Below are 21,149 nucleotides of genomic sequence, written 5' to 3'. Positions count from 1 at the left end.
AAGCCAAATCCTTCCTTTGTTCTCAGGGCCTGCTGCTGCTGATAAAGTGGTCGGCGCATGGCATTATGTCTTATTACATTTTTGATGCAGACTGCAAAGAAACGGGTAAACTCACCATGGTTACCACGATCTGTCACTTGGCAGGGCACGCCGTACTCAGCAATGGCCTCTAGTGTCTGCTGCACAGCTCTGCATAGCGTGGGTACAGCAGACAATAAGCACCCAGCTGTGGAGCAGCACCAGGTAGGGCCCTGGCTGCTGGCTGCGGGCAGGAGCGACGTCCCAGCTCTGTCCCAGCTCTGTCCCAGCTCTGGCAGTGGGTTCTCCCTCATCGCTGCCTGTTGAAAGTTCTTTGCTTGTGAAACTCCTGTGCTGAGTCCTGCTGCTGTCCACTGCGGTACCTTATGTGTGCAAAGTATGCTTCGGCCCGGCTTCGCTGTTTTATCTTGCCACATCATGTTTCTAGTGGAGCTTTCTTTTATGTAGCCATGCCCTGCTGTGTTATTTCATCCAAATGAAGCACACATCATTTAAATTTGCATAACCTCAAATGATCTCTAATTATCTGTACTATTTTATCATTAGCCAATGATATGCTGGTGAAAACGGTCCTGTTTGCATGGTCTGCAGCTGTGGGGTAAGTGTTGGTGAGGTCTGTTGAGTGGCCAAAGCAGGATTCCCGAGCCTGGCCATCCAAGTCCTTGCTCAGAGCCAGGTTGGAGCTTCCAGGCCCCGTATGCGTGGTGCTTGCAGTAGCAGCCTGGGAACAAGTCTTTACAGGATGCATCTTTTGTTTTATTCTATGGGAGCAGAAATCGCTAGAGTCTGTCTTTGCTTAATTGAGGTAATTAAATCTTTCTACCTTGCAGCACAAAGGGTTCATTAGTGTTTTGAAGCATTTTGAAATCACTGGAGGAAAGATGCTGTTTGCTGTTGTGTCATGTTTGATAAGTGTTGAAATTTCAAGTCATCTGGACTTGGAATATTGGCTGAGCTGTAGGTACAGAAACCTTGCCATTGAGCATGCACAGAGGGAAGGGCTGACTGGGAGCACAGTTGACTACTGTGGTGTTCCTCCCCAGTGCAGGACCCATGCTCTGTAGGTGTGTTTTAATTTTGTTTTGCTGTTTGTTTTTACTGTGCTTCAGAAGGATGCGACTGTTAACTCCTCATGAAACCTTAGCAGTATACATGCAGTATAGTGCCATAAAACTTAGCGGCTTGGTTTGAAACAAAGATAAACCTTCCTTTTTTCAAATGGACCTCGTGTTACCTTCATTAGGATTTCACATCCAGTTAACTGGGCAGGATGTAGAACATACTCTCTTCCTAGAACAAAGACACCACCACAGTGATGACTTGTGATACATTCTGAAATGGAAAGAGTTCCCAGCCGAGGTAGAGTCTGTTCCACTGTGTTCAGCAGAGCTTTTCACAATGTAACTACTGGCTTTCTGTTTCTTGGTGAAGAGAAACAGGGAATGAAATCTCTTGCAACTTCTAAACAAAGCTAGTGGTTTACATGGTTCTGAGCAGCAGTGACTTGTCAATGGTATAATTCAGGTTCATGTGGAAGGTGGTGAATAAGATCCCTTCCTCTAATGAAGGGCAGTTGGGAATTTTTAGCAAGGAATTCTGCAAAGGGAAGATTTGCAGGCAGCAGGAGGTCTGAGTCTGTGCCTGCAGGCAAGGAGAGCAGCACCAGTGGGGGTGTGGGGGCTTTTAACTGCAGGAGTGAAAGAGCAGCTAAGTCGAACACTGCCTCAGCCCTGAGTGTGCAATTCATCACCAGCCTGTTAAAGTTGTTGTAAAATAGGGAGCAGGATTAAGCCCTCCAAAAGAAATCTTATTTCTCGGTAACAAATGCTTACCATAGTGGGGTAGTGAAGTGTCTTGCTTCCCTGTTTCTGAAGTAGTTAATCAGTGATTGCATTGGTAGAGTCTTTGAGCTGACCCATAATCCAAAGAGATGGTTTTTTGCCTTTGATTTACTTACGTAGCACAGTTTGACAGGCAAAAGATGTTTGATATCTCACAAAGAGGAATAATGCTTAGCAGTCTTCACCTCAATGTCATACAATGAGCAGCAGATCTGATAGACCTCAACTGACTGTTCTCTATGAATAGTTTTGGCATCAGCTGAAAATAGTACTGAGGATAACTTGCATTGACCATGTGATGACACTTTGAGTTGCAAAATTGCTTTCAGATAACTTGCACTGAAAAAGTAAAAATAGCGCAGGGCGTTAGACTCATCTACGTGGAATGTATATATGCAAAAATAGGGCTCCTTACGATTTAGTTTGTCTAGGCAGAACAACTTGTCATGTTACACTGCTTCACTTTTAGACAAACAATTTGCACTGATAAGGTTGCAGGCTGTGCTATTTTGAAGTGTGCAGCAAACATTGGGGAAGCAGTAATTTGTCTGTTAGTAGGAAGTAGTGTGGCTCTGGCATCGGCTGGCTTAGTGTAAGGTGAGAATTCACAGCTTAAGAAAAGAGGAAAGCCACCTGAAATGTGTTCCCATGTAACCGACTCATCCATCTGGAGATAATAACAAGCATTTTCTCTTTTTTCTCTGCAGCTGGGAGCGTTCACTCTCCCTCCACAAGTATGGCAACGTCTGCGCAATACAGGCAGCTGATAAACGACTACGGGCCCCCATCGCTAGGGTACACACAAGGGATACAGGTATGGCTCTGCTGCTTGTTTTTTCTTTCACCAGATCACTGACCCTATGACTGCACAGTATCGTGGATAGTGGCCTGTAATCTGAGGTGTTCCTCCCTCTCACGAAGGTCTGAAATCAAACCCAAATGGCAAACTGATTCATCACACATATCTTGGGATCGAATTAGACTAAGCAGAGTGCTGAGTGAGATTAGTTACTAATTAACTGTTAGTCCCTTTCCTTCTGAGTCAGTGAACCATGTCTTGAGTTATGTTCTGGTAGCAAGGGCTGTTACATGCTTTTTAATCGTTAGAAAAGTAATAGTCCTACACCTTTAACTGTTTGCCTTGGACAAACTGCTGATTTAAGATTGACAGTCTCATGAAGCGTGTTACAGACATACCTATGGGCTGGTGAACTTTCTGTGACATCTGTTTACCACTTAATAGGATTTCCCCTACTCTATGGACAGTTTTGTTTTACCTGCTCTTCATTCTCTCTAATACAAAATATACATCTGAACACTGATAAAGACAGCAAGAGGGTTCAACAATTAGTTCTCAGTTTGCTGTTTTTGTAGGACTGTTCTAACTTCTGCTTCATCTCAGGCTCCAATCGTGCAGCTGCATCCTACATGACTCCACTTTTTGAAGGGCACGTAGCATTGTGTCCAGCTATAGCAGCAAAGGCAAAAAGAAAATCATGTTTATGTAGCAAACCTGACAACTTATTTTAAAAAAAAAGTGGCTTCCTGGGGTATTCAGTGAATTTCCAGGTGCTGTTTGTTCCAATTGTTTTGGTTTTAGTAGTGTTTAATTGAGATTAATCTACTTCCAATTACAGGGTACCAGCAGCAGTCAAGTACCGCAGAGCAAATATGCAGAACTTCTAGCTATCATCGAAGAATTAGGAAAAGAGATCAGACCCACATATGCTGGGAGTAAAAGTGCGATGGAGAGGCTAAAACGAGGTAATGTTTAAAAAAGAAAAATATCTATTTTAAGGTATCCCATATTCTTTGTGTACTGACTACTTGTAGGCAGCTTCATAACAATGGTCTCCCTTGAATGGAGACAGCTATATTGAGCTTGTTGTTAAACTGAGTGTATTAATGAGCAACTAGAGCTCTGGTATGCTCTATTCTTGCTGTATTTAATAGTGGCCAAATGTGTTCCATGTGCACAGGGAGATTTTCAGTTAATAATTCAAACCTTGTTTTAGAAGCTTTAAGTTGTCAGCTGGACATGTTCTGCTAGGTTCTTGGTGACTTGCTTGTCCTTTAACTGTGTCTTCTCTCTAACATCCAAAATACACAACCAAACATTGTTTTCATCCTCTGATAAATGTCACTCACCTCCTTGACCCAAGAGCTCTTACTGAAAGGCTTAAGGAAATATTGCTTTGTGTTAAGTTGCACTGAGGCTGGTGGAGAGAACAGCTGGGGAAAAACAGAAAGGGTTTGTCAGTGAAGGCTGTTGAGAGTGAGATGTCAAACATACTCCTCCTCTGCATGGTATGGGGCCACTTAGACTCCATTACCTGTTTCAAGTGGATGTCGTTAGGAGTCTGCTGCTAAAGGACATAGAAGCTTTTAGGTCTGGCTGATGAGGTCTCTTCAGCTTTGCTTAGTCAGCTAAAAGAGGTCACATAAATGCCCTTTCCTTTGCAGTGTAAAAGGAACCCCCACATGCCCTGCTGCTTACATCAGCTTGACATTGTCCTCTGCAAAGGACGTGCAAGGGGTATTTGTGAAGGAGCAGTGGGACATTCCATTGCTCCTAAAATGACCCTGAATGCCACCTACAATGGATGTGCTGGCATTTCTGTCCTTGGCCAATACACAGAGTTACCTTTTCCTCCCTTTCCTTAGTCCTTGTGCTGAGTTTGGCTCACACACTTCAACCTGAACGGGAGCATTACTGTAACAGACTAACATCTCACCACCTTGCAGATCCCCCTTACACTCACCCAAGACTACAAAGCTTTATTTAAGGCTCAACCATTATGGGAGAGTAATATATCTGCCGTGACGTGCAATAAAATGACTAGTAGCTGTTCTGGGAAAGGATGCAATAAAGTCTGCTGATGAGTGGTAAGTGGAATCTAGCCCAGCTAAAATCAATGTTGCTGGAGTCTCTCTTTATTGCATTGCCGGAGTCAGTATTAATAGATCATGAATGGCAATAGGCTAATGGGGACAACTTGAGAGAGAGCAGGAGAGATGCAGAACTGTTCAGAGAATATCAGTTGGGTGAGGAAACGTTGTTTTGCTACTTCTTGCACTTGCATTGATTTGATCGCTAATGTAGGCTTAAGATTCAGTGCTGCCACTGTGACTGACTCACAAATGATGCAAAAAATCCACATTAAGTACTTTTTGCTGCCATCTTTTGGTCACAAAGGTACATCTCTTTGCATTTTAGGAGCTATATGGCTGAAGGAGCATGTGCAAGTGTGAGAGCAAAGTGAGTGAGGGTAACCACGTGACGGCAGCCTCCATGGCCACGAGGAGGTTACTGCTGAGTAAAGTCCCTGTCCCCTGCTCCATCTGTTCCTAGGGACAGAGGATACTGACCTCTAAAACTGGCTAAATTCCCAGCGTTCTACATAATTCAGGGTAGTTCTTCTGCATAAACTGGGCATCCTGCCATTAGATCCAGGTCTAGTATACTGCTTTGATAGGCGTTTCTGCCTCCCACAGCTGTAGGAGGATGCAGCTTTACTTGTCTGCCTTAATTTAACCCTGAGCAAAGCCATCCACCCATCATGTCCCCAGTCTCTACTTGAATGTAGAGGCTGTTGCTGTGATCTGGGCTAGCAGCCTTCTAGAGACAGAATCCATTACATCTAACAAGAGATTAAATCTCTTCTATTGCCTTATTGTCATTTCCCCACCTTGCTGAGGAGCATGACTGAGCAGAGAAATCACCTCCCATCTTTTCCTGATAGTAAAATATAACCTTGTTAGTTGTAGAAAAATCTGTCACCCATCATAAAAATCTAACTTGAGCTCTGTTCTTTCAGCAGCTCTGTGAACATGAAGTTCCAGCATTAAGACTTGAGGTCCATACTGCTAGAACTCAAGGCAGAAGGACTCTGTGGAAAATTCCACATAATGCCTATCAGAGTAGATATGGCAGCATGTAAAGCAGTGATGATTTATACTGGGAGCTGAGCCAGTTAGGAGGTACCTTTATGCACATGGCATTACAAGATTTCTCTTATACAACTTGTGCTTAGGCAGTACTATGAAGGCTTGGATTTTGATGCATCCTCTTGTAGAAGAATTGTTCCAAGGCATTAATTAAGGCTCTTAGGCCTTGCTAAAATGACTCCCTAAATAAGTTCAGATGTTTTTCACCCCACAATACCAACATAACTGACAGGTTGATTTTTTTTTTCTTTCTAATTAAGTTTCTAATTTTAATGAGATACTGCACATTACAATGTACTTCTCACTGCAGCCCTGCAAAGCTCATAATGCTCTGATTCCTTGTTTGGTCCATTTTCAATCCCTAACACCAGTTTGGGAAAGCAAACTTCTTCAGCAGTGGCTGATGTTAGGGCAGGGAGGGCTCTCTCCATTTTCTGTGTTATGCTGTGGTAGCCTTGGAGACTCGGCAGAAACACATAAACCTTTCTGTGAACTGGCACTGCAAATGTCACCTGAATGAGATAATTTAAAATATGCTCAATTCTTTTGCAGGCATTATTCATGCTAGAGGATTAGTTCGGGAATGCTTGGCTGAGACTGAACGAAATGCAAGATCCTAGCCCATGAATGCAGCTACATCTTCCATCTCTTAATGAAGAAAAAGTAATGCCTACTCATTCTGACTCTTGAAACATTCAGACAAATTCCTTTATTTTGAAGGTTTTACCTTTCTTTTTGCCTTTAAAAATGTATAGTGAAGAATGACAAAACAAGGATTTTTCAACTTGCTGAGGGTTGGCATTTTGTAAAGACACTAAAACTCCCTAAGGCGTTTCTAAACCATGAAAACTGAACTGCATGCAGAGGAATGCTCTCTCCTAGGCTATATTTCAGTTCTCTTCCTATCCAGCCACAATCCCGTTGTTGGGTTTTTTTTAATCCTTTTTACTGTATCAACGTAACCCCAAACTGTCAGTCTTTCAAAGTTTGACATAAGCTGTAAGGACTTTTTTTTTTTATTAAATAAATGCAGAATAGCATGCTGTACTTAGTAGTCTGCTATGCCACAATTTGCCATACAGCATAGACCCTGCTTAAAAATAATAACCTTCTCCTCTTACTTTTCCTTTTTTGTTCATTTTGCATAAACACTTGCATGACTAATAGTGCTTTGAAGTCCTTTTAAAGTGCATGAATTATATGGAAAATAGGGAAGCCTATTAAATAATAACAAGGTTCTGGAAAGCTAATTTCTACATTAAGGCTGGAGATTTCAGTTTTAAGTTTGCAAAAAAAAAAAAAAAAGAAAATTCTGGATAAATTACTAAAACTTATTTGCATCTTTTTATGTATTTATTACTTGATGTAATAAAGCTTATTTTCATTAACAGTTTGTATTAAAAGTATCTACAGTCACTTTGTTCAGATTCACACATCTGGTATGAAAAGCAAAGATTTAACCTTCATGCAGGAGGCTCACATTCAGGAAGAAGGGAACAGGCCTGCAAACTGTTGGTCTGTTTTCATTGAAGGTACAGTCCTGCTGCAGTCGACTTCTGTCAGAGGATGGTATTGTTGCTAGTAGTCTACCTTGCTTTCAAAATACACAGACAGCTTGGCTTCTTGAAGCTGTTTGCCTTTGTTATCGAAGGTCAGAACGCAGTTAGCAGCCTGTGAGGGTTCTGCTGAAAATTAGAGAAGTTCTAGTTAAGCAATTAGTAACTATTAGCAGTATTAAAATACTGATAAGCCCTCACTTGTAGGAATGCCTGCCTTCCCTCCTCAACAATGCTCATCATCACTGCAGGTAAAAGCTGTAAAGCTATGTTTAAAATTCCTTCAGAATTGAGGGAGCTGGAGCATTTATGCAGGAAGTTCAACTAACAGATCTGAAGGAGACAGTCAGTGACTGGTGGTGCTTTGTCTCAAGTCTGTGTACTCGATCAGAGTATCACAGAGCAGCTTTTTCAGGTCCCATCTAACCCTGGTCACTTTATGCAGGATTTATATCAGTGCAGGCATTGTCTAAGTAAGGATGGAATGTTAAAACCTGTAAGGAATGTTCTCCTTATGTACTGGAACGCCTATGAAATAGTACAAGGCAGAAACTCAGCAGATAAAAGATTCTTAAATACAAGTAATGAGATGATGGCAAACAGAAGTAAGAACACACTGTGCTTTAGCTCTTCAACTTTACTGTAAGAGCAGATCAGGTCACTACTCAATACTTCTGTTGCGCGAAGCTCATTGTTACACATCAGTCAGAAAACTATGCACAGCTATGACAAACTTCTCCTTTATCCTACCAGAGCCAGTCAGTATTTCATGTTTATTTCCTGTCCAATTGTAGCATCTCTTTAAACTGCTTTTTCCGTTCTAGGTTTTCTTTTGCTCTTCTTTTTTTCTCCTGCTTCTTCTTCTCTGATGCCTTCTTCTCTTTATAAACATCACTTTCTTCACCCTTGTAGAAGAGGTCAACCTTTTCCTGCAGGATTTCTCTGGCTATCTTTCGGTTCTTCTCCACTGATCTTGTTTGATGGCACTGAAGAAATACAGGAGGACATCCTTATCACAACGTTCAGCTGTTTATTTTTCTGTTTTCCTGCTAAACCTTTACATCCAGACAGCCCCAGGTTATTTATCTGTTAACCAAACCTGCTTCTTGCCGAGGTACTTCACGTACGCATAAACCTTTCTGCGACAACCATGCTGAGATTATGACTGACCATAAAAGCAAACTTGAACACCATGCAGCCCTCGCCGTAATGAAAGAAAACACAATTACCTTCACCACAATCCCTGACGGAACGTGCTTCAGGACAACACAGTTGCTGGTCTTGTTAGTGGCCTGCCCTCCTGGGCCATCGCCCCTCACAAACTGCTCCTTCAGCTCCGCCTCGGTGAGCGGCACCAGCTGCAAGGAGCTCCTCTTCCCGGCTGCCCACGGCGAGGGCCCCCGGCTCAGGGACAGCCGCTGCGTCCTCCATAGGGCTGCGCTGCGTGCCGCCAGAACGAACGCGAAGGCGAACGAGTTCGGAACGCTCATACAGAAAGGAGCTTCTCTGCGATGGAAGTTAAAGCACAGATGGGGAAACCAACGCGGAAGCTTACATCTGCAAGTAAGCGTGTCTGCTTGGTGGCACTAGAAGGTGATTTTTTTCTTCCGTCGCTGAGGCTGCAGCTGCAAGAGAACCAGAGGCGCTGTCCCGCATCGACCCGAGCGGAGGCGGCAGCACGAACCCCCACGCAGCCCCGCCGCTTACCTCAGGGCCCCGGGCCGAGCGCCATACTGCGCATGCGCGTTTCCCTGCGCACACGGCCCTACGCGCACTTTCCGTCACATCTGCACATGCGCGGCACTTGGAGGCGGGGATGCCACCCCGCTAATTGGCAATCACCACAACCAATCGCTGCGCACGGAGTCCTTATGCATGCCCCCCACATTCTTTACCAATCAGGCTCTGGGAACCGTCCGGCGCGTAGTCGCAATAGCCAATCCCCTGGCGGCGACATGCGTCCTTACCCTCTCAGCCAATCCAAGTGAAAGGCGCGCCCTGGAGCGCGCACAAGGTATCCAATCAGCGTGCGGTCTCCTCGCCGCAGCGCCCCCCCCGCCTCACCGCGTTCGAAAGTGGGCCGCCAATCGTCGGGGAGGAGGAGGGAGCCGCGCTTGTTTATCGCTGAAAGGTCGCTGAGCAAAGCCGCTCCCGGAGGGCTCTCGGCAATCTCCCGGCAATGCGGGTAGGCACCGGATGAGTCCCGAGGTCAGCTGGTGAGGCGAGAGTCCGGCAGTGCTGCAGCGCTTGGCCGTACCTCAGCGCCGCGGGGCCACCCGTACCGCGCCGCCCTTTCCTTGCAGAGTGGCAGCGCTTCCGGCCAATCAGGGTCGGCGCCGCCGTCAACATCCCGGAACGCAAGGGGCAGTAGCCAATGGCAGCGCGGAGGCGGGGCTTCGGCTTGAAGAGAGGCAGAGCGGTGGCGGGATGGGGGGCCGTCGGCCGTGAGGGGACGGAGCCGGAGGGATCGCGGCGGGTGAGGGCGGGGGGGGATCGGGGCCTGAGGGGCTGTGGCGAGGGAAGGAGAGGGAATGGGGCAGCGCTGGAGGCAGAGGGGCAATTAGTGGGAGGCGAGAAGGGGTGCGGGACCCTGAGGGGACAGAGAGAGGGGCCGCTGTGAGGGGGAAGCGGGGGTCCTGGGGAGGGCCTGGCAGCAGGCGCTCTGCGTGGGGAGCAGGGCGGGGCCTGGGGCCGTGCCGGCACCCGGAGCCGTGCCGATGAGTTAAATACCTCCCGGCTGACTTAATCCTGCTTCTCCGTGCGGGGGTTTGGCAGAACGAGGGCTTGTGCTGCGCTATGGAAACAGCAGGTGACAGCTGAGCTGCTCTCGGCCCTGTTGGAGCTCCATGTATGTTTCATTGCGGGCGGACTTCTAACGAGGTTATGAAACGAGTTTGTGCCACAGCTAAGGCCCACCTGTCTGCTGGGGTAACTGGGGCACCATGGGAACAGCCCGGGCTGTCTGAAGGCCCCCCACCTCAGCTGCATGATGACCTTCGTGTCCTCGCACTGCTGGCCCTGGCAGAAAGAAGAAAGGAGCTTTTTCGCCCTCACTTCCATTTCTCCCAGGAAGCTCTGTCAAAGGGACGTGTGGATCTGTGATAACTTCCTTCCAGGTCTTGCATTTTAAGCTGTACTCTGAGGAGTTCGAGTAGCAAGCTGCCAACAGATCATTTTAGTACAGGCTGCTTCACTTTAGCAGTAGGACAGAGATTAATTGGACAGCTGTCTAGCGGTTTCCTTCTGGTAGAAATGAGTTTTTACACTTTATCAGTGTGAGATGTGCTGGTGTACTTACAAGTAATGGAAGCTTAAATCCCTGAAAGTCAGCAGCGTGTCCTTGTAAGCCCTGTAAAGAATGGCTGTGCTTTGAAGGTATTGGGCTGCTGCAAGGCAATGGGGATTTATTCTCTGTATGACCACAGGCTGCTGGGGTGACGTTTCTTAATGCCTCCTTTTGTTCTACCAAACAATCATAAGGTTTTCCTGCAGTGTAGAGCATGAGATGGATTCACCAGGGCACAGCAGATGCTGAAGTAAGCACTGTAGAAGAACTGATTAATGTATGTATTTCAAATGCTTTTGTTCTTGATGAACAAATCGAAACTGGGAGCATACTTAATGTTGCCATTCTTGTAAACTGCTGCTCTGAGTGCTGCAAGACCAATGCACAAGTATTTTTTATATATATATTTACAATGTAGGAATTTGGTTTGTGCTTAATTGGTTTAAAAAAAAAATCTCAAGCAGTTGTAATGCTTTTTGAATTGATGTTATGCAGTAATAATAAAACAAGCTAATGTGTGTGGGGGGAAAATTAAAAATGAGCCTGATATTGAGTACACAACCATCTATGCTCGAATTGGGCAGCTGCAATCTAGCTCAGTAGTTCTGATTCTGTTTTTTGGGGTGGGCATAGAGCCTCTGGATTCTAATGGACTGAGAATAGGCCCCTACTTTTTAATTGTACTCTACAGAAGTCTCAAAAACTGTGGAGCCCCAGCTTTGAAACAAACCAACAAAACCCACACCTGTGCTCTACCTGCAGTTTTGGGTTCAGACCCCCTTATAGGCCATTCTTATGCGGTGGGAATCTCCTCTAGACTTGTGAGAATCACAGCAAGTACAGTACTGACTAAACAGCAACTGTTAGCAAGCATAGCTGGGGGCAAGGGAGAGAAGTTCTTGGAATGCTGCGTGCCCTGAGGTGGTTTGACTGAAAGAACTGCCTCTTCAATCAAATTCTGTTTCACCAAACTACGGAGTCATGTTATTATTATTATAATTTTTAACAGGAGAGTGATACTTAATTCATGTTTGCAGGGTATAATCATACTTGGATCTAAGATATGGAAAGTCATGACTCGGTGAATGCTGTGCAAGAGATCTCTTCGTCTTCTGCAGACTCTGATGTCAAAAATACCCACAGCTCTGTTTGCAACTTGAATTGTAACAGGTAACGATACAGATAATGATGGAGGAATTCCTAACATTTTTAATCTTTTTGCTTTGTGTAGATGCTATGCTTGCTAGCATTGTTACCATGGTGGCACTGCAATATATTTCAGGTTTTTTACAATTGCAGATAAAATGCTTGATGAGAAAAGCCTCATTAAAAGAAGACTTAAATCATCCTTAAAAACTTACTGACTTCTGTTGCCTCGCGTCTCCTTGAGTGGAGGAGTGGGGAAACAGTCTTGGCCAATTTAGAAGTGATTATTCTTTGTAAAGACCGTGTAGAACATTAAGTCATTTGTGGAATACAGTGGCTTAGAAAAAGGGAGTTGTTTTTCCATTCTGTGCCCAAGGTATTTCCTCTGAATAAGGAGGGCAGATACAGAGTAGCTGCCCACCTGCCAGATCAGGGGAGATTCTTCTTGACTTGCTGTAAGAACTGCAGGTCGCATACTGGTGCAGCTTCTCAAAACAAGGCTGTGGAGCTGAACTTTGTAACTCATCGTTTCACTGCATTTTGGCATTTTCTTGAAGAACGTCTTCATTCTGAACACAGCGCTTTTATCTTTCAGCTGGATTAGGATTGCGATGTAAATTAAGCATGTAATTCTTTGACGGCTCTGTAGCATCATCGTGGCTGCTATGCTGGACAGCTGGCACAGTAAATAATTGAAGTTTTTCCTCGTGTTTCACAAGGAGCCCCTCAGCCAATCCCAGTGGAGTTTCTGGTTACTCAGGGAATACCAGGTCCTCCTTAGTTGCTGCCTCTGTTGAGCTGCTCTCCTCCTACATGCGGGATATCCAGGACAGCGGGAATGCTGACTCTGAAACTGTGAAGAACTGTGAGGTACTTGTTAAGGCTTATTGAAAAAGAAATAAATGGATCAATGCATCTGCTCTGCATTTTGGAAGGTGGATCCAATGGTGGTATTGTGCAGCAGTAAGGGATTACATAAATGTTTATTCTTTAATGGGGCAGATCCACTTATTATGCTGTGAACTGATCACACAGGTGGATTTTGTTGTGATTTTTCTTATGTATGAGTGTGTTACAGTAACAGTACTCTGTTTTTTTCAGTGTTAGGATAAGGATTCCAAGTTTTTTTTAATTAAAACTTTAAACCTTTAAAACTGCAGCACTTCACACTCAAGTCTGAAGTGATCCTGGAAATGAGTTGATGTTTTTTCTTCTATGAATGACACTGTTTCCCTTCTATCATTTATTCATTCAGTTTGTAAACAGGTGTAGATTATTAGTTTTTCAGATTAGGAACAACACAAAGGTAGTAATTTATGTACAGCCAGCTCATTTGCTCAAGCCCTTTTAAAATGTTTTTCCCTCTTTATGTTATGTTTGATCATTATTTTTAGCCTCCGTAGGGAACATCAAGTTTCCACACCATGGACTTGTTCTTGCAGAATTTTTGAGCTTTCTGGCTGTGGTCCAATAAAATGTCTTCTGACAGATGCTTAATTTGGTGCTCTTTAACAGATCCAAGGAAAGAATGTAGATGTCTGTGTTCTGTGTCCTAGACTTCAGCATTACACAAATTGGGCTGTACTTTCCTTCTTCTTCTTCTTCTTCTGTCTTCTTTCTGTAGTGTTATTACTGTCTCCTCTGACTGAGGCAATGGGGAAGTGCATGTATTGTGGGGTGCACAGCCCAGTGCATAGTGGCACAGCCAAGTTTATATGATGTCCAGCACAGAATTGTAATATTGCAAAACTGTTGTGCACTTAGAATGAAAGGTGAGAGGTGCAACGTGATCGTGCTTTAATTGTTCTACTTTGTGATTAAACAGGCAAGGTGGCTACAGCTGTTGAGACTGGTAGAGGAACAATGCCAGGAACAAATAGCTGCCCAGCAAGAACAGTTCCACCATCAAATCCAAGTAAGTAATGATTTATTCATGTGGATAGGTGAGGCTGAATGTTTCTTTTTCTTTCTTTCCCTACAGTATGGCCTCTGGCACTTCCCAGCCTTCCCATGAGTGTGCTGGGCCTGTAATTCAGGCTGGTAGTGGAAGTGGGTGTCTGGATTGCCAGTTTACAGGATGAATATTTGAGGTAGTTGTGGCTAATTAAAATTGTAACTGGTAGGAACCATTTCAGCAGTGAAATTTCTTGGCTTATTTATCTGTCTTCACAAGCATACGATTTTGGATGCCCTCATGATAACTGGACTTTTTGGGCACAAGCTGTTTTTAGTTTGGAATCTTGAGGCAATGCAATTTTCTTCTGGTAAGAAAACATAATTTCCTCATCTAAACAATATAAAGCATAGGAAAAAGCCCTTGCTGTGATAGCTGAGCACCTCTTTCACCTTTTAGTTCAACATTCTCCTTACTGAGAATGAAAATTGACACACATGATGGTTCATGTTTTTTGCAGAAGCATAATTATCAATGAAGCCAGAAGAAATGTGTATGTATGCATAAGAGACAGTATTCTGTAAATACCAAATGCTTAATGTCTTCATCATTTTGGTTGCTGTTTTTCCCTCCCCTTACGCCCTCTGCACTAGTAGTAACCAACAGTTCCTGCAGTGAGTTAACAAGAGGTACTGTCCTTTTATCCTATCTCCTCTGTTTTTCCCCTTCTGCCTTTTTTTCTTTTCCCTCTCCCACTCTGTTGGTTTTGTCCCACCAGTGTTTCCTTAGCCTGTATTTCTTCCCTCTGAATGTAGTGGTTTGATTCACCTGTTGCTTATGGTAGTCTTGACTAATCTGTTGTGTTGGCTGTACTGTTTTTTGTCTTTATTAATAGGAAAGGATACCTCTGGAAGAGTTTTGGTTTTGGTATCAGCAGGGACTTAGCAGCTGTGTGAATTACCACACTAAATACAGAGAGCAATGAGCGTAACTTAATTGCAGTTGTGTGATAAACTAGAGGGAGCTATTCCTAACGAACCACCATGCAGGTGACCTAATAAAAAAAGGAAATTCAACACATTCTAATAAGAATAATAGACAAAATTAATAATCCTTAATGACAAACATTGAGTGGCAGCAGAGAATCATCTTTTTTTCCCCCAACAACTCTGTTTCTTCCCTTTTTTTTTTTTTTTTTCCTCCCCCTCAACCTTTTTCAACAGAGTTAAATCACAGAATTAAGTCTCAAATGGCTGCTGCACTTGTGACTGAAATTGCCAAAAACCTCCGTTATGGCAGAAACATCACCCCTCATTTTCTTTTTTCATTGAAAGACTGACCTGAAATTGAATTAATTGTAATGCAACTCTGTGAAACATGCCAAGCTTCATTCAGACAAGCATTACCTGTAGTTTCTCTGAAACTAAGCCTTTTTTATTATGTTGGCAACTTCCAGGCCAAAGGACTCCCCCATGGGCACTGGTACGAAGGCTTTTTGTAGCCCTTGACAGAAATGTAGCTGTTTCAGTATAACACTGCACAGCTGTAAAACAAGCAACACTCCCCCCCATCTAATACACTGAAAGAACTGTGTGGGCACTGCACACTGAATCACCTGCTAGATCTCTTCAAGTGATCTCCTCGTAGGTTTGCTCCACTCTCAGATGCCAAACCAATCAGTTATTTTGAAGCCAAGTTTTATGTAAATAGTCTTACAGAGGTACATTATTCCTATTAGTGTAACAGAGTAATGGTTTATACTTCCATTAAAGCATCCTTGCAATCTTTAAAATTGTAAATCCAAATTATAAATTCTTCTAGAATTAAATTTAACCTAAGACTTCATCCACTTCTCATGATATGCCCAGATAACTTGGATTTCTTGAGGTGGCTGTGGATAACTGGTGTCCTAAAGGCATGCAGCCAATACCTGCATGCACTGTTTTTTGCACTGAGAAATGACTGCTCGAAACTGTAATTCTCTGCTTGGAATTGGGAGTTGTTACCATTCACCTTTACTGTTATGCACAGTATGCATTCTATCTACTACATGCATGAGGTGTCTGCGCATTGCAAAACAGGAATTATTTGAAATAAATGCTCCAGTTCTCTCACTAGTAACGTGAATTGAAATTGCATCAAAATGTAAATGTGACTTAGAGCACGATCTCATGGGAATTTCCCCTTTTGTTTTTCTTTAGCTGATTCAGAATGAAATAAGGCAGTTAGTGAAATTGCAGACCAGCAGTTGGGGCATTGGCAAGAGCAGGAGTTTGCCTGGGAAGTCCACAGATGCCTTCTCGTCACTAGAAAGTCAAATGGGGATGCATTCTGAAGTCTCTGAAGGAAATGGATGCGTTGCCAATCAGCTTAGATCTGATGAAATCGAACTGCATCCCAGTGCCTCTGATCCGTATCAGGAATGTCTTGCAAACGATGCTTCCATGAACAGTGGGTATGGCACGCTGTCAGCCTCTGAGCTGAATGCTGGCACATCTAATGATGTTATCAAGTGCACAGACTGCATGGAGAGCACTGCACAAGGACAGGGTGATGCAGCAGGATTGCAGAGTAATGCAGCTGTAGGCAGCATTCAGCGTACCAGAGAACTTCTATCCAAACAAATTGGGGACTGCTCGTCAGGAAGGAATCGTGCTGGGGCTTTTCCTGCTGAATTGGAACATACGGTGAATGAAGATCAGTGCAGGAAAAAAAACAGGTAAGTAGTAAACTTTCCTAATCTGCTGATTTATTATACAGTCCCCATTGTTGGTAACTAAGAGACACTAAAGAATTGAATGGAGCATCTTGATGGTAAGAAGAATTAGTAGAAAAATCTGCACGAAAATCCCCCAAGCCCTCTGCTTAGTAGACAAATGCATTTCTTTAGCTTGACGTTTCTGGGTGATGCATATTTGCATGTGTTGTGCTTATCTCTTGTTGTGCTTGAGGAAAAATACAAAACTCTGCTTCTTACTGTAAATACAAGCTGAGCTGCAGCCTGCATAGTGTTCTATCTGTGCACTGGAATTTTAGGTGCTGATTACTGACCTTACAAGGCATTTTGCTGTTGTATCCAGACTTCTCTGCTAGTTTACATGCATGCATTGCAGTAGTACTTTGTATCAGACAACACCCAAAAGTGTGACTTTTCCTACTGTGTGTCTTTTCCTGTTTGGTTGATTTATTTTTGGTTCGTTTGTTCTGCACTGTCCAGTAGGTGAATAGATTGTAGCTGAACCAAAGTAGTGGTCAGTAACACTGTCCAAATACTCTCTGGTTATGCAGAATTTAACAGTGTGCCTTACTATCTCTGTTGGGCTGAAGTATAAAGACAGTGGCTTCATGTAAACATGGGCAATACCAGAGTTCACACAGGCAGCACGTTGTCTGTGAATCCTTGATGGTATTTGGTGGAGGTAAAACTTCCTGGCTGTTGGAAGAATGGAGGCTGGTAAAGATGAACTTGGTTTGGTAGTATGTCGTGAAACTGATGCTGCTTTTAGAGGGTTGGGTTTGGGGGTGTGTTATCTCAACGTACAACATAGGTGACAGTGCCAGTGAGGTGCATATTTTCTCTTCCGTTCTATGGAAATTGATTTCTGGGGGGATTATTCCTCCATTACAGAGGGGAATATGTATTTATGGTATGTTTGTGTGTTGCTTGCTGTCCAGTAAATCTTTAACATCGTGGGCACAAAAGTTGAAACAAAACCACCCAAAAAGACTGAACACAGAAGAAGTACAAGTGAATTCTATGCGAGGAGACGAGCAGGCAAAGAAATCACTGCTTGAGAATGTAAGTCTTTGTTTTAATTTAATGTTAGTTTTAAATCTTACTCTTGTTCACTCAGATTATTTTTTTTTTTTTTGGAGTTGTATGTTCTGATTCACTACATGCTTTCATACTTAGATTTAAGCATTTGAGGAGCAGTGTTCCCATTCACATCTGTAGTTCTTATGAGCAAAACTTACTTACTGGGTCATCCTATACCAACGTTGTCATTTTGGCTTACTGTATTCCTTGCCTTGTTTTTGTCTCAGCTTGTCTTGGTGGCAGACGTTGTTTCCTTACACAGATAGCAGTCACATTCTCAACTGAATCTTCAGATGGTGGTAACTTATGGTGCCCCTCAAATGAGAGGACTTCCAGCTTATTGTATCCCTTTGCCTCTTCTCTATTTTTTCCTCATGTTCACAAACCTGGTTATTTTTGGGATAGAGGTTTAACCACATAAAACATGTCTGACCTTAAAAGATAGGATACAGCATAATTGTGCAAACATTCATCATACATGTCACTGTGAAGTTCTGAGATTACTTTGAGGGCATTAATCATCACAAACCTTTCTCCTTACTCTATTTTTAAGGAAATAATTCCCAAAACTGTGAATGACTCCACCTATAAGAGAATAGGAGAACTAGAAAATATGAATCATTTACTCAAGGCAGGGTCTCTTTTCGTTCCTGTGGTCACTTTGAGGGTGATCCAGGAAGGGTGAGAGCAGCTGTTTAGATTTGCTCTTTTGAGTCTGCTTCCACTGTCAGTGGAAACATGCTGTTCCTCTGAGGGGATATTTCAAACCATGAGTCTAATTACTGCTGTGGATTGTCTCCTTTCTTCTCTTAGCTTCAGGAGGGTGCCTGAGGAAATTAGTGCCAGAAACTCAGATCTTGAATAAACCTCTATCTTTCTTTTCCTTTGAAGGGAAAGCAATTGAATTCTTACATTTTCCTTTCTCCCTCCTTAGGCAAAGGAGAATACCTAAATAAAAACATTAAAAGGGACAAAATAGCCTTGAGGTGAAAATCTACTTCATGGAAAATGATGAAAAGCTTTAGGCTTTTTTTTTAATCTACTTAATTTTATTAGCTCAGTGGTTACAGTCCTACTTTAGTTCTCTGAGCTGTTCGAATTTGCCAAGCTGTGTGTCTTATAAGCTGCTGTGATGGAACAAAAAGCCTGGGGTAGGGTAGAAAAGAGCAAAGTGAGATGAGTGTTTCAAAGGGGGTAGGGGTAGTCAGTTGCTCTTGTATCAGCACATAATGGCAACGATGTTTCTTCCTTGGACTACTGAGGAGGATTGTAGCAAATTTTTTTCCACCTATTGCTCCCAACTTTGTCAGAATTGCTTCTGTGTCTGGGGAGATTGCTTAGAAAGTTTGGAGCGCAGAGAAGCAGAATATGCACTATCTTAGGGGGGATGTAGTTATCTTGTCTATCTGTGATGATAGGCAATATTTACTTCCTGATCTGTGGTAGGTGGAGTCGTAACAGCTGACTGTAAGCAATTCCAGTCTTAGGATGAGGAAAGAGTAACACTGTATTGATGAGCCGTTCCTCAGTGCGCCTCTTAAGGAGCAGGGAGGTTTAGATGTGTTCTTGTGTAACACTTCAACTCAGAAATGCTCCCAAGTGCTCTGCCATGGGAATTGGAAGATGTCAGTGTTATTTAATTACATGGCTCAGCTTGGTTCTCCTTGTGGTGGCAATTGTCCTGCATACAAATTGTATAGATTAGGGCCACGATGCATAATTAAATGTAGTCTCACTTTTAAAATGATCTAACGATATTTCCATTCTTTTTTTATGGTTATACCCTTTCTTCTTTTTTCCTTGCTGTGCAGTTTTTGTTATTAACTTCTTTTTCCTGTTTAATTTTAGACAGACTCTACCAATGCTGCTTTGCCACCTTATGCTTTTTACCTCAATCAGCCATCTGAAAGCCCGAATTCTGCAGTGTCTGAAGCCTCAGGTACAGTCAATAGCTTGTACTTGAAATTCCTTTTCTCTTGAATTCTTTGTTTTTAGAACTCTCACTGGAGCACACCTCCAATAATTACAGGGAGCCAAGGAATGTCTGAGCACTGAGAAGCTGATAACTTTTAGTGTAGATAACTCTGCTGCTCTCAGTCTTGTTTCAAACTTTGTGTTGCTGCTGGCACATTTGGGACACTTCTTCAAATTCCTCGGTGTTCCAAGGCTGAGTTTTGTATTTAATATGGTCTTGTAACATAACTCCTGTTAAAGTTGTAGTGGGAGATAAAATGACCTTTTAAGATATTAATATCATTTGTTTAGCAATCACAGGAATGCATGATAATAGAAGCAGAATTTCTGCAAGCCAAGGGTGTGATTCCATAGCTGTGTGAATAAGCACATCTCTCAGTCCTGGTAGTTTGTCTCTTTGCATACTGTGGAGTGTGGCTGAGCACCAAACAGAAGAGTTGGTAACATCAAATTTCTGCCTAGAATTATTCCTTGGGCAGTGTAAGGTTTAAGTGCTATGTAGGAACTGTTAGAAATATGGCAGTTTGTGGTAAATGAGGATAAAACTTGAACACCTAAGAGTATATCCATGTATTTTCACAAATTTATACCTTGGGTTAGTGATGCTGTGTGATATAACACTGATCATGTATATTGCTTCTGCTTTGGTTTGAAAGTTTTTTAACTTCTGCTAATGAATACTTCATAAAATCATTAAGCAATGGATGCAAATAACAAGTACATCATTCTTGTTAACTGGCAGGGTAACATCCTACTAAAGTTTTTTGGGATTCCTGATCTGTGAGTTTGAAATTTGTGATTTTTTTTTTTTTTTCCCTAATGATTCTTTTCATCAGGACTTTCATACTGGAAACTAGATGTGAAGGAGATGTATCACTCTTTACCAGAGAACTTCAGAAGCGAGTTCGCTGGTGTTTTCTCCACTAAAGTATCACCAGACCAGGTGAACTTTGCATGTTTTAGGAGTTGTCTTACATTTGTTTGTCATCTTTGCTCTCTTCTACAGTGGAATCAGCCCTCCAGAAGTGAAGTGTTCTGTGAAGCCCCCTTTGTTTTCCCCCTGTCTCATATTCTGTTCCTTCATTATTTGTTTTCCCCAGCTTCCTTCACTTAGAGTTTACTGACCTTCTTTCATTGAAAAGAAGTGGTGTAAGGGTCAAAGAGACTGCCTAGTATATTAAAGGCATATTTGCCTCATTAAAAACACTCAAATTAGGTGCTGTGGATAGAGCCTGTCTCCATTCTGAGCTGTTTCGTTAGCTTCTACCCCCCCAAAGGTTACTTACCTCACTGGGGATAGAGGACTGTGTTCAGAAAGACTGATGTGTAAATTTTGCCTGTTTAAGTTGTCTTCTGCTGATGAAATGAAGCCATCATCACTGAAGGATATTTACCATAAAAGACAAAGGGAAAACAACCAGCTGCCAGAGATGAATTTTATGCCGCATTCTCAGACAAGTCACCCACCAGAGGTAAAGTTATTATCTGTGTTTCACATCTCAGTTTGAAGATAAGATAGGTTATGGCTTCTTTCCCATTAATTGGCACCTGCTGCCACCTCCAGTGTTATGCTGGAACAGCAGTTTTTGCAGCTGTGTGATGAACAAGATTGGGAAGTGATCCAGCTGAAAAGAACCTCTAAGAACAC

At 43.0% G+C, this 21,149-nt stretch overlaps 3 protein-coding genes across 16 annotated transcripts in view; 2 read left to right on the top strand and 1 right to left on the bottom strand.

The window, feature by feature from the left end:
- The window catches only part of CDK2AP1 (cyclin dependent kinase 2 associated protein 1), a 23,615-nt gene extending 16,384 nt beyond the window's left edge, over window positions 1-7,231 (top strand). For 5 of the 6 annotated variants that reach the window (XM_048964088.1, XM_048964086.1, XM_048964085.1 and 2 more), the window contains 3 exons: window positions 2,588-2,694; window positions 3,518-3,644; window positions 6,381-7,231. In XM_048964088.1, coding sequence (XP_048820045.1) covers window positions 2,617-2,694; window positions 3,518-3,644; window positions 6,381-6,448 — 273 coding nt within the window. In that variant the 5' untranslated portion in view covers window positions 2,588-2,616 and the 3' untranslated portion in view covers window positions 6,449-7,231. Of the gene's footprint in view, window positions 1-132; window positions 2,478-2,587; window positions 2,695-3,517; window positions 3,645-6,380 lie in introns of those variants that run through there. The other variant, XM_048964087.1, reaches the window with a different exon arrangement.
- Window positions 6,805-9,466, bottom strand: MTRFR (mitochondrial translation release factor in rescue). Of its 3 annotated transcripts, none has more exons than XM_048964092.1 (4): window positions 9,352-9,466; window positions 8,614-9,009; window positions 8,135-8,370; window positions 6,805-7,510 (listed from the first exon to the last, which is right to left on the bottom strand). In XM_048964092.1, the coding sequence occupies exons 2-3, from the start codon at window positions 8,872-8,874 to the stop codon at window positions 8,158-8,160; spliced, it is 474 nt and encodes a 157-aa protein (XP_048820049.1). In that variant the 5' UTR covers window positions 8,875-9,009; window positions 9,352-9,466; the 3' UTR covers window positions 6,805-7,510; window positions 8,135-8,157. The 3 variants fall into 3 exon arrangements, with proteins under 3 accessions (XP_048820049.1, XP_048820048.1, XP_048820047.1); XM_048964091.1 differs by lacking the exon at window positions 9,352-9,466 and adding an exon at window positions 9,092-9,232; XM_048964090.1 differs by lacking the exon at window positions 9,352-9,466 and having other exon boundaries at window positions 6,805-7,513; window positions 8,614-9,236.
- Window positions 9,464-21,149, top strand: part of MPHOSPH9 (M-phase phosphoprotein 9) — a 24,613-nt gene continuing 12,927 nt past the window's right edge. The window contains exons 1-10 of one of the 7 annotated variants that reach the window (XM_048964059.1): window positions 9,477-9,569; window positions 10,865-10,920; window positions 11,708-11,840; window positions 12,536-12,686; window positions 13,642-13,731; window positions 15,912-16,429; window positions 17,386-17,509; window positions 19,376-19,466; window positions 20,338-20,444; window positions 20,848-20,973. In XM_048964059.1, the coding sequence (XP_048820016.1) occupies window positions 11,734-11,840; window positions 12,536-12,686; window positions 13,642-13,731; window positions 15,912-16,429; window positions 17,386-17,509; window positions 19,376-19,466; window positions 20,338-20,444; window positions 20,848-20,973 (1,314 nt within the window). In that variant the 5' untranslated portion in view covers window positions 9,477-9,569; window positions 10,865-10,920; window positions 11,708-11,733. Of the gene's footprint in view, window positions 9,601-9,792; window positions 9,861-10,051; window positions 10,233-10,864; window positions 10,948-11,707; window positions 11,841-12,535; window positions 12,687-13,641; window positions 13,732-14,366; window positions 14,400-15,911; window positions 16,430-17,385; window positions 17,510-19,375; window positions 19,467-20,337; window positions 20,445-20,847; window positions 20,974-21,149 lie in introns of those variants that run through there. The other 6 variants (XM_048964056.1, XM_048964055.1, XM_048964058.1 and 3 more) reach the window with 6 other exon arrangements.

Source organism: Lagopus muta, chromosome 17 (assembly GCF_023343835.1).
Source record: "Lagopus muta isolate bLagMut1 chromosome 17, bLagMut1 primary, whole genome shotgun sequence".
Taxonomy (NCBI): Eukaryota; Metazoa; Chordata; class Aves; order Galliformes; family Phasianidae; genus Lagopus; species Lagopus muta.
This window is presented reverse-complemented; position numbering and strand designations above follow the sequence as displayed.